The 13260-nt window shown below is 41.4% G+C and overlaps 1 protein-coding gene across 4 annotated transcripts in view; it reads left to right on the forward strand.

Annotated features, from left to right (window-relative positions):
• The window catches only part of LOC147024004 (5-hydroxytryptamine receptor 3A-like), a 91711-nt gene that overhangs the window by 54615 nt on the left and 23836 nt on the right, over positions 1–13260 (forward strand). For all 4 annotated transcript variants that reach the window (XM_085890149.1, XM_085890146.1, XM_085890148.1 and 1 more), the window contains exons 5-7: positions 4911–5020; positions 11127–11296; positions 11627–11784. In XM_085890149.1, coding sequence (XP_085746275.1) covers positions 4911–5020; positions 11127–11296; positions 11627–11784 — 438 coding nt within the window. The remainder of the gene's footprint in view (positions 1–4910; positions 5021–11126; positions 11297–11626; positions 11785–13260) is intronic.

The raw sequence follows: 13260 nt of genomic DNA on the forward strand, positions 1-13260 counted from the left end.
CACAAAGGGAAATAATGTATAATTGTACGTGAAACGAAAACTCTATAGCTAGGTGTATATAATAGTCATGCAGTAGATTAGGTGGACCTATACATTTTACTATATACTAGTATGGGCCCGTAGGTGCGTGCCCGTCGGTGAGTGCCAGTATGTGCAGCCTCTCTCTCTCTCTCTCAAACCTCGAAAAGGCACATCCGCGGGTCCCCAACAATATTCCTGGCAAGTTTCAATCGTGCAAAAGAAAGAATAAAAAATAAATAAATAAACATTAATTGTGATGTCATTCGTGACGTCATAGCACCGTGTCCTGTCATTGGTCGACAGATAAATGGCCGCAACTTGGGAACCGCTCATCTGATTAATATCAAACTTTGAAAAGGCACATCAGCGGGTCCCCAGCAATATTCCTGGCAAGTTTCAATCAGATCAGACCGTCGATCGGGCAAAAAAAAAAAATGGAATAAATAAATAATCATTAATTGTGACGTCATTCGTGACGTCATAGCACCGTGTCTTGTCATTGGTCGACAGATAAATGGCCGTAACTTGGAACCGCTCGTCCGATCGATATCAAACCTCGAAAAGGCACATCCGCGGGTCCCCGGCAATATTCCTGGCAAGTTTCAATGAGATCGGACCGGCGGTCGTCGAGAAACGGCGGTCGCAGACAGACAGACAGACAGACAGACACACACAGAGATTGCTGGAATTATAGATAGATACTGTATGTTGAATCCAGCTCAAGGAGTCAACTTCCACATCCTCTTCAATCTCTGTCTTCCCTCCAGGTCTTCAAGACGGCTGTTCACCACCATCTCAGATTGTCCCCAATCCTACACCATGATTTTTTTTTACCCTCGTTAACCCTGCCCAAATTCCTCCTAATTTAACAGTTTTTCCTCGTTGGAGTTTCCTTCTCCGCGTATGCGAGTTTTGCGTCCTATTTTCGTCCGTTCCGTCCTGATCCGTTCAGTGTGCATGCTTTTCCACGCGCCTCGACTAGTAAGTGTCTCCACTTTCTCCTTGTTGGTTTGAGCTAAACTTCCATCCCCTCGCTCAAGGACTCCAACACTGATTCTAGTTTTTTTTATTTTGCTGTTGGCATATTATTGCAAAACCCCTTCAGCTCAGAATGAAGGTGATGTGCCAGTGAGTGTCCATACTCTTCCTTCAAGTTAGGTGGTATTTTGAAGTTCATCTTTCACTTTTATGTGCTCATCATAGTCATTGTCACTTTCAAAAAACTGTGTATTTACTTCAACATCGTTGCTTCCTCTTCTGGAGAACAAGAGCTTCTCTTGTCCTGTATATACCCCTGAAATTTCTTCCATTGCTCTTAAACTTCGGGATTCACCTATTCGTTTTGCTCATCACTTCAGTACTGAATGCTTCCAGCCTGGAGTTGGCTTAGCGGTCAGGGTGCCTGGCTTGGGTTCTTAGGTTCCTGAGTGCAAGCCCATGTCGGCCATTGAATTAACACCAGGTGGCATTGACTCAGCCTGTCATTCTTCTGAGGTCGGCAAAATGAGTACCAGTGTACTGGTGATAGGGGCATTGTATCAGCGGTACAGCTGCACCCTCAGCCAATGATGCTACCCACAGCCTTGTGGTGCATATGAAGGAGGAGGAGGAGGGGAAGGAGGATGAATGCTTCCTGTGGTGTATTGACAGCCTTACATATTGATATGCAGTGTGGAATGAAGTAGTTCCTGGTCCGTCATGTCCCCGTGCCTGTCCTGATTTTGTCGAGTTCCACTTAATCCTATCGCATATGTAATAAATTGGCGACGAGGATGGGATTTCTTTACTGCGGTAAAGTTACTTAAACTACACTGAGCTGCTGTGCAAGTAAGTTCAAGGCCCATTGCGCTTCACTGGAACGGAAAGACAACGTTAGGGTCTGGAGCGTTGAAGCCCGTGAAACTCAGACTGTGAGCGAGCACCACTTGTGTTGTCTCACGAAGATATGGCAGGCTATCTCGGTAGCAGAGTCATTTGATGAAGGGCGGGAAGACTGGCCAGCATATTCGGAGAGGCTGGAGTGGTATTTTTTGGTGAGTAGCATTGCTGGTGAACGACAGGTGCCAGCATTTCTCAGTATAGTTGGCAGTAAAATGTACGGGCTACTTCGGAATTTCACCGCACCAGACAAGCCATGCACAAAGTCTTATGGGGAATTGTTGAAAATTCTCCAGGATCATTTATGCCCAAAACCCAGAATAATTGCACAGCGATTTGGATTCCACAAACGTGATCGGCCAGGTGAAGAATCGATACGTGATTTTTGTCGCCGAGTTGAAAAGGGTGTCTCAGCACTGCGACGTTGGTGACAATCGAAATGACACATTACGAGACAGGCTCGTCTGTGGGTTGACGAGTGAGAGTATTCAGAAGCGCCTGTTGTCGGAAAGTGAGCTTAGTTTCCGGAGAGATGTTGAACTCGCGACTGCCATGGAAACTGTTGCAAAAGACTGTGGAGTTATGGAATAAGGGAGGATTCGAGGTCCAAAAGATGACTACTAAGCCTGGGGCCATGCCTTCCAGGTCGTCTGGTACCCAGAGTGATGGAAATTACAGGGGGTCTTGTTTCCATTTCGGAAGGAAACAACACCCTGATACTTGTTATTTCCGGCACGAGGAGTGTTATAACTGTCAATTGAAAGGTCATGCTGCAAGAAGAAGAACACAAATGTACATACGGTGAGTCATAGCAACAGTAACAGTGACCAGGAAGACTCGCTTGTAGCTAACATTGGAACCGACCATGTCAACAAGCTGGATGTCATCTGGATTCACTTTAAGGTGGCAAGGAGAAATCTACATATGGAGTTGGACAAAGGCTTATGAGAAGGCATTTACGGAGGTAAAAACGTTCATCGCTTCTGATGTAGTGCTTACGCATTATGATCCAAACAGAAGTCTACAACCTGCCAATGATGCGTCACCATATGGTCTTGGGAGTATACTCTCTCATGTCATGGAAGATGGTAAGGAATGACCAATAGCCTTTGCATCCAGGTCATTAACCTCATCAGAGAAAAAATTACTTGCAGATAGATAAGGAGGGATTTGACGGCTCTTACCTGGGGGAGTAAAAAAATTTCACCATTATGTTTTTGGCAGGACCTTTACCCGAGTCACGGATCACAAACCCGGCTATCCATCCTCCACCCTCACAAAAGCATTCCAGTGATCACAGCCGCACGTCTGCAACAATATGCATTGTTTTTAGCTGGACATGACTATAACATTGAATACAAGAGTACGACTGATGACGGTAATGCAGATGCCCTGTTACGGATTCCACTTGAGATCATCCAGCCATCTGCAGAGGAGGATATTGATGCAGTTGATGTGTTTCACATGTCACAGATTGAATTACTTCCAGTCACAAGTGATGAGATCAGACAGGAAACACAATGTGAAATGAAGTTGTCTCGAGTGTTAAGAGTCTGTCACTCAGGGTTGGTCTCCAGAAGCTAAACAGATTCAACCTTACTACAACCGGAAGGATGAACTGTCAGCCCATTGCGGCTGTCTGTTGTGGGGTACATGGTTAATTGTACCCCAATAATTGCGCAGTTGTGTGCTGGGACAGCTACATGAAGGACACATTGGGGTCGTAATGAAGGCATTAACATGTAGCTACGTATGGTGGCCCTCAATTGATAAGGATGAGTGTCAGCTACATCAGAACATGCCACAGGTGTCACCTTTGCATCCATGGGAGTGGCCCTCGGCCCCATGGCTGAGGATACACGTGGATTATGCTTGGCCTTTTCTTGACACTGTTTCTGGTGGTGGTTGATGCACATTCCAAATGGCCTGTAGTAGAACTTGAAGTTGTACTCCCCCCACCCCCCCCCCAACCCAGTAATAAATCTATTGCTAGATCAGAGTTGAGCTAATGTGCATGGCATGCTTGGCATTCTTGCATCCATCACAGCACTATCGGAATAGTCATCCACCAAAGGGTCGAATTGGTTCGTGATGGTGCATGCGAAACCCTCTTGCTTTTTTCCCCCATGATGATGATGATGCTCCCTCAAAATGCCGAACTAACTCATTGCGCAAAAATTACCACGTCATTAACCAAATAACACTTTCACTTGCTCTCCAAAGTATGCAAATTTAGCACAAGAAATGGTAAATAAACAAAAACAATAGGATCTCAAAGTATCTTAGCGATAACGCCACAGTCAGGCTTGACTAGTCCAATGGGCTTGTTGAGCGCTGTGGCTAGACCTCAACACAAAAAGACTAATTAAGTCCAACAGAATGTGAAAATAAAATCACCAAATGAATCAACTCAGTTCAGATAACAAAAACAAAAAAAAAAGTACAAAATAAACTAGAGGAGGATGAAGAGAAATGGTCAATAGTAGAATAGCTCAAGGAGCAGCAAAAGTCCATCTGACACAGACGCACGCACACGCGCAAAAGTTTGGAGGAATCCCGACATCCTTGAGGCATTCTATGCTATCGCATCCACCACAGACCAACGGACCCGAGCCTAGATCGACTGTAATCTATATTCCTCAGATGGGATATTAACATGACCCTTCCTGCCGCTTTGTCGGTTGTGGGTGTACTTGTAACCAAAATCTAATCGGCTTGTTCTTGTCACCTACCCAACTAATCCACCGAGTTTTGTTTGAATACACCCATAACCTTTTGAAACATTTTTGCTCATTACCAAATTCTGGTGCACCCAGCACTTCGAGTATACTCGTAATCAACAGTAAACATGTTAAAGACTCTTAAACAAGCTAATAAGATTTCCTGACCAATAACCCAATTATTTTCTTTCACAACATCGTTAATGCTGTTGACCTTGCAAGCAAATGTCATGTTGAGATATTTTGCCATATGTTTAAACAATGCAAACAATATTTTCTTTCCCAAAACAGTATTGGCTTGATCGTCGGCTGTCATGGGACCCATCCCAGTACGAGTACGTGGAGAGACTTTCACTGCCAATCAGCCGCATGTGGTCTCCTGATATAGTCATCAGTGAATTGTAAGGAAAGTTAATAGGACATCATCATCATCATCATCATCATCATCATCATCATCATCATCATCATCATCATCATCATCATATCCCCGTCCTCCTTTACAGAGTACCAAGGATAGGATTATCATGGAGTATGATCGTATTCCATATGTAGGAATGGAACGGGGAAAAATGGTCGTCTGTTCAAACGTGTACAAAACGATAAGCTTTAACACTGCGATAGAGTGAAGTTGTAAGCATATAAAAGCCATACCTTTTATTCTCGAACATTTTCAAAACGAACAAGAATAATAAATACGCCAAAATACATCGCTAAAGTACCATATCGAGAGATCGCAAAATTGCAGATTTGTTCATCCTCAGAATTGTTGGTAAATGTCATCCAGCTTAGCACAATAATGGCCGAAGCTCGTTACAATGATTTCAACAGAAGGAAGCTGCATTCTCTTTTGGGCATTGGCTCTTAACTTAGGGGGTGCGCCTCCCGAGGGGGGGGGGGGAGAAAAAAGTAGGAATTTCTCTTATTATTTTTGGAATTCTCTTAACAAGTGTTTGCATGATATCGTGATGAACATAAAGAAAACCCCAAAAGTATCGCCTTTAATCATTTTTGTTTTCTATTCGCTACTAGGCCTACCGATTTATATATTAAAATTAATTTTAAAATTTAACATTTATTTAAATTTAATATTAAAATTTATATATATTTTTAATTTTAATATTAAAAAAAAATATTGCACAGATTTGCAGTACCCATTTCAAACTAAATCATTCGCAATGAGTGCAAAAAAGCGGAAGTATTTTGACGAATATATTCGATTTGGATTTGTGTCCCTCCAAAAGGGTGACACAGAGGTATCCCAGTGCATAATATGCTACAAGACTCTGAGCAATGATGGCATGCGGCCCACACGCTTGGAACGCCACTTGAAGACAATGCATCCTGCTCGAGCTGCCAAACACAAGGCATTCTTTGAAACAAAAAGGCAGTCCTTAAAGCAAGCTAAGAAGGACAGCAGTGGAGCATTTCGGCAACAGACTTCAAAGGCTGTTGAGGCTTCCTATGAGATCGTCATGTTGATTGCAAAGAGCAAAAAGAGCCATAACATCGGAGAGACTCTCATAAAACCAAGTGTACTGCGTGCAGCAGAGCTCGTTCTGGGGAAGGATAGTGCAAACAAGCTTTCCCAAATCTCTCTATCAAACGATACTGTCAAGGGAAGGATCAATGAAATATCTCAAGACATTGGCATGACAACACACGACTTGGTTTTACACTCTCTTTGGATATGGCCGACGTAGCTTTGTGAAGATGTTTCGTTCCAGATTGTAATCACAATTCGGAGAGTCATACCTGCAGCATTTATCGTTTTCCAAAGGAACCAATATTTAAGCAATGATGTATTGAACAAATTGGGTGCTTTATTGCTTTTATTTCTCGTCTTCCTTCTCTTCTCTTTATAAGGGGTGAGGTGCAACAGTACCAAGATTCTGCCCTGCCTTGAGCACGATACTCCTCCACATCCCCATCCTCAGAAGCTATATGTACACGTACACTTTAAATAAGTTATATGTACACTTTAAATAAGCTATATATTCTTCTTTTTCTTCTTGCATATGGAGCTTGGCTAGCGGGTAGCTATCATTCTGTTGGGACACAACTATGTCGCTGATGCCGTGCTCCTCTACCAGAACACTGGTACTCATTTCACCGACATCAGAAGGATGACAGGCTGAGTTGACCCCACCTGGTGTTAATTCAGCAGCCAACAGGGCTCAAACTCAGGACCCTAAGATCCCAAGCCAGCCACCCAACCGACGAAGCCATCACCAAGCTTAATAAGTCACATGAAATGTACACTTTAAATAAGTTTTATGTACATGTACACTTAAAAGAAGTTACATGAAATATACACCTTAAATAAGTTTTTATGTACACGTACACTTAAAAGAAGTTACATGAAATGTACACTTTAAATAAGTTTTATGTACATGTACACTTAAAAGAAGTTACATGAAATGTACACTTTAAATAAGTTTTATGTACATGTACACTTAAAATAAGCGACATGAAATGTACACTTAAAAGAAGCGACATGAAATGTACACATTAAATAAGTTTTATGTACAAGTACACTTAAAAGGAGTTACATGAAATGTACACTTTAAATAAGTTTTATGTACATGTACACTTAAAAGAAGTTACATGAAATGTACACTTTAAATAAGTTTTATGTACATGTACACTTAAAAGAAGCTACATGAAATGTACACTTTAAATAAGTTTTATGTACATGTACACTGAAAAGAAGCTACATGAAATGTACACTTTAAATAAGTTTTATGTACATGTACACTTAAAAGAAGTTACATGAAATGTACACTTTAAATAAGTTTTATGTACATGTACACTTAAAAGAAGCTACATGAAATGTACACTTTAAATAAGTTTTATCTACATGTACACTGAAAAGAAGCTACATGAAATGTACACTTTAAATAAGTTTTATGTACATGTACACTTAAAAGAAGTTACATGAAATGTACACTTTAAATAAGTTTTATGTACATGTACACTTAAAAGAAGTTACATGAAATGTACACTTTAAATAAGTTTTATATACATGTACACTTAAAAGAAGTTACATGAAATGTACAGTTTAAATAAGTTTTATGTACATGTACACTTAAAATAAGTTACATGAAATGTACACGTACACTTTCGGACACTTAACATCACCTCTGAGTTTATGTACGTTTTAAAACTGAACAAGGTATGTCTTCATTACAAGAAAAATAGTCATCTATACTAATAAAAGGGGATGCGTGCGTGTGCGTGTGTCTCCTCCATAAGTCCAAAACTGTAAAACCTAGCAGCCTGAAACTTTGCATGCATACTAACAAAACTCCAAGGAAGTGCAACAGTGAAAATTGGGTGTTTGGGTTAATTAAAACACCCCTTTTGAAGATAATTTAGGGGGTGCTTATCACCAAAAAAACCCCAAAATAAGCCTTTCCAAGATGGCGCCACACCATCTTGTTCAGCCCTCTGTGGTTGCTGGAGTCTTCAGCCACCATTTTGTTTGGCCTTTTCAACCATGCCTCGATTTGGAAACACGATCTACTCTCACAGGCTAATTTAAAGATATAATCGAAATATTTCGGATTTGAGAATCGGATCCGGTGAACAAAATAAGTGTCTAAATCTGGAGTGAGATCCGAAAAGTTTAACAAACTAACGATTTTTATAACTTAGTTTATTTATTTAAGGAAAGCATTAAACTTCACGTTTTCTACTGTTCGGACGATTATATTGAGTGAAGAAAAAAAAATGATGGAATGAGCAGAAAGTGTAACTTCATTGAGTGAAACGCCGTGTTCATTACCGACTTTTGCAATCCATGAGGCACAGTCCACAGGGGACATTTTTTCGGTGATTACATACGCAGTTTGTTGTTTCCGTTTTGGGCGATTTGCTAACATTACAAAATCTCCATATGCGGGTTTCAGAATGTGCAACGGATCCCTCCCAGGTCTTGAAGTATCCTCTGTAGTGTGTGTGTGTGTGTGTGTGTGTGTGTGTGTGTGTGTGTGTGTGTGTGTGTGTGTGTGTTCTTAGAATGTGGAATTGAGTCCTCCCAGGGCAGGCTCAAAGTATCCACAGTCATTTCTGTAAGGGATCATGATTCATGGACCAAGATGTGAAGTTTGTTGTTTTCAAAGTTTTGTGCTGAGGGCTCTCTTCAGGATTGTTACTGGGCCCAGGATAGCTTCCAACTGCAGTTCGTTTGTAGTAATATTTCCAGGGATGGTTTTTAATATCTCTGTGAGGTTCTTCATCGTCATTCCCATGAGGTTCTTCATCATCACTGGTACAACTTTGGCATTCTTCAGCTTCCAGGAGCTTTTCACTTAATGCTTGAGGTCTTGGTATTTGGTCATTTTCTTCATTTCTGCATCGTTGGTCCACAATCACTGGTATTAACACCTCAACTAGCCATTCCTTCTTCTCTTTTTTTTGTACCTAAGTATGATATCTGGTCGCAATGCTTTGTTTTTGATGTTCACACCCGATGGGATCACAAGGTCGTACGTGAGTGATACTTCAATGTTTTCAGTGATTGGTTTTGGTTCATTTTCCCACAAATTTTCATGAACTGGAATATCAAAGTTTTTGCAGATGTGCCGGCGGATTACTTTACAAATTCTGTTGTGTCTTCGTGTGTACAGCTGTTCTGACACGTTTTTTTTTGTTTTTTTTTTGTGTTCAGTCATGAAGCGTCACATATCATTCTCTTTGCTAACCCCACCTCCACCCCTCACCTGTCCTTTTTTACTCTTCCTCTCCCCCACCCATTTCTCTCACTCCATCTCCTCATAAAATGCAGCACACTCTTCCCACACCTCTGTCGCTGTCTCTGCCTGTGTGTGTCTGTCTGTCTCTCTCTCTCTCTCGCAGTGAATAGCAATGCTTGGTGAGGTGTCGCTCTCCCCACCTCCCCCCTAACTCCCCCCATCATCCTCTCTGCCTCCTCTTCCCCTTCACCCTACACCTACCTCCTCTCCCTCTTTCTCCCCCCCTCCCCACTTTATTGACCTGTCAGTAAAGCGACGTGTTGTATTTGTTAGTAATTAATATTTGAAATCTTTAATTTTTTTTTTAAAACTGTACTTTTTTCAGTGTTTTGTATATACTCTATGCTGTTGAGATGTCCAGGGATGTGTTCAGTTACCTCGAACGTTAACAAGCTGCTAGCTAGCACTTGTCAAGCCTGCCGTTCCTTATGAACAGTTTTGAATGGAGTGCTGAAGGTACTTGGCAACCGCTCTACAAGAAACTTGGTAACTGAACACACCCCAGATTCGTTACATGGTGACAAGGATAAACATCAATACCGTGACTCAGAGGTGTCAACAAGTAACCTCAGCCAAGTCCGAAGTCTACGAGGGCAAGTCGTATGTGTGTTCATGCTTGTGTACAAATTGTATTCGATAGTCTGTTGAACTTTTCATGTCCTCTGCTAATCCGACAGTCATCGCTCTGTGCACTTGATTGAGTTCCATCAGGCCACCACCTCCTTCTTTCCTCGGCAGGTACATTCTCAGGATGCATTGATTTTTGTGGATGGTGAGGAGTTTTCTTGTTTTGATGTGCGTTTGTGTGTGTGTGTGTGGTTTTTTTTGTTGTTGTTGTTGTTGTTTAGTTCCATTCTGAGCTATAAAACACGTAGACTAAACAAAAAAAACATGGAAGAAGCTAAATGGGGATGAAGTGAGCAGCAATAATAATTCCATATACATACGCTGTACCTCCTTTTACTCCACTAGACAGATGTTCGTGCGATAGGAGGCTCGGATGGAGGGGAAGTGGGAGTGGGGAGGGACCTGGTGTTGCTTGGCAATGCTGGGTACCCCTGCCAGTATAAATATATCTACATATAGTAAACCAAAGAAGCACACCGACTCTGACACGACGCTGGCATCCGGATGGTACTCAAGCCTTTCCAGACTGAGATTGAAGCCCATGGTCATGAATGGACGAAAGCAGAGATGTCGATCCAGGTTTCGCCCTTGTTGTGGGCTCATCAGGACAACATACTGCTGATCGTTTATTCGTGACCATAGAAGGCTCAATAATACAACTGAATCGAACTCCTAAATTTACGAGACAGCAGGGCACAAATGGGGTCCCATCACAGCGCCTGCCTGCACGACCTGCCAGCAACAAGTGTCACCTGCCACGTGAGCACATTGTCTCTGCCCTGCTGATCAGCAGTCAGGAGGTTTGCAGCCAGGAATGTTAAATGCAACCAAAGAAGCACACTGACTCGATGACACGATGCTGGTGTCGTGTACATAAATTATATGCTGACGGTACAATTTATTGGTAGGATTCGCACCAAACTGTCTGATCTTGCAGATCTACTGTAGGTGGCAGGCCTTTGCTGACATCATCCGACTGATTGTCATCAATCTCAGCCAGGTAGACCACTATTTTAGTTGGCAGATAGAAGGGAAATAAAGATTAAAATGGATAGGTTTGACCATGTTATTGTAAAAACTCTCCAACAAATCTTTAATTGAAATCTCAATGCATGTTTCTATCTAGAGTCGAAGAAGACACTTCTCTGGAGGTTCCTTACGTGTACGTCAACTCGACCGGCTTCATTACTCACCTGCGACCTCTTCGTGCTGTAACGACTTGTATCCTGAACATATTCAGCTTTCCTTTTGACAAGCAGAACTGCTCCCTCACCTTTGCAGCTTGGACCTACACTGGTATTGCATTTTAATTGTGAATGTACAATGGAGGAATCGCAGCCATGGTAGTTGAAGGAGAGCAGTTGATCACAGATGTAGTTACGGGAATGACATCCTAATCTTATCAGTGGAGGCATCTCTTGCAAAAACGTTTACTCGTTTCTCGCGGAGTCTGATCGAAAATTGATGAGAATGTCACATCAGACTTCATGAGTTGTCTTGTAAATGATTTATTTAACCAAGATATCCCTGAGTTTCAGTTTCATGCAATAAACGTAGTTTTTTTTTCATTTTAATTAAATATATCAAAAATAAATTTCAAGGACTCTTTTTGCTCCTGGTTTTCAGCCTCAGAAGTAACCCTGGTCCTGCGGCGGACTATAGAGCAATTGAGGAAAGATCGTTTTGCATTTGTAAGTGGTGGCGAGTGGGAACTGCTCGATATCGTGCCATACCTTTGGTTACAAAAGAAGGATGGAAAACTTTACTCACAGTTCCGTTTTAATGTAAGTGGAACACCTTTTGCTATGCTCGAATTTTATTTTATCTGTATTAATTATGCTTTATATTTTATTATTTTATTTTGCATATAGCATTCTTGGCTCATGGAGTTCAGGCCAAAGGGCAGTAGATTCAGAGACTGACAGAGGATCTAAAATATGGGAAACAAGGAGACAGAGACATCAAACATGAATGGATGAGTGGGACAAATTAAATGGTTGAAAAGACGAGGGGTGGGTATGGGGGGAAAGCCTGAGGTGACAATGGGCAGCACTCTTAAATTATAATTGGAGGGAGGGTCACGAGACAACTGACACCAGGGGTCGGTTCTGCAAATGAGAGGATAGAGGGATGAAGGAATGGAAGTGATCATTCAAATTGAAATTGGGGAAAATAATCAGGTGTAGCATCTTACCTGGACAAGCTAGAGAAGGATGGAGGGATGAAAGCGTGTGAGCAGCAAAGTCAGAAGTGAAGCTTTGATGGATCACTTTCCATTGGCGGACTTCAATCTGCTCTCCGAGGGGATGAATGCAGCTAATGTGCTGGAAGACACCTCTTTCACATATAGTGGGGCAACTTAGCATAACAATTGTGCATTTTGTGACGAAAGCACCAAATTTGGCACACTAGTAGCCTAACATATTATGAACAGATTTGGATATTGGGCCATCTCAAATTCAGCCGCTGATGGCTGTGGCAGCCATTTTCCACTGCCATCAAAAATTTTGAGATGGCCCAATATCCAAATCTGTTCATAATATGATAAGCTACTAGTGTGCCAAATTTGGTGCTTTCCTCAAAAAATGCACAATTGTTATGCTATATTTAGCTAAGTTGCCCCACTAATAAGGGATTTATTAAACAACTCATTCTCAATGAAAGAACAAATGTGTATATGCTAACACTAGAAAAAAAATTAATGCATAGTCATCAACAAGATGGGTGGCTCATAGTTTGGTGCACACCTTAAAACCCTGAAAAAAATGGGAAAATAATCTTTGGATCAAGGAAGACATTAATGACGAGAGAGTTCATGGAGCACCTTAATCCATAGTCTTGAGAAAAAAAGGACATGGGGGGGGGGGGCAGCCTGTGAGCGGAAAATTTGTTTGGTGGAGATGATATAAAATACCATAATATTTTGCCCAAGTAATGCTAAACAGAAGGGTTTTGAAAGTGGCAATAAGTCAATTTGTGTTCTTCAATGTTCAAGTATATAATTCAATTGAAATTAAAAAAAGATTTTAAAGGTTGTCGAAAATAACTTTTTTCAGAAGTTTACTGCCATTGATGCAGCATCTTTACACCACCTTATTTAACACGTTACAATAGTTCTTCATGCCGGTTGTTTGTGTCCTTTAAAACGTCCTTAAAAAACAGTACGTTTCCTTTTTGGAATTATTTTCAATTTTGTTTTACTGCCAGACAGGCAGACAGAGAAAAAATTTTTTTAAAAATCATTGTTCACCTTTACTCTT

The sequence above is a fragment of the Eptatretus burgeri genome, chromosome 7 (genome assembly GCF_056783735.1).
Source record: "Eptatretus burgeri isolate ZD-2024b chromosome 7, Ebu_testis_v1, whole genome shotgun sequence".
Taxonomy (NCBI): domain Eukaryota; kingdom Metazoa; phylum Chordata; class Myxini; order Myxiniformes; family Myxinidae; genus Eptatretus; species Eptatretus burgeri.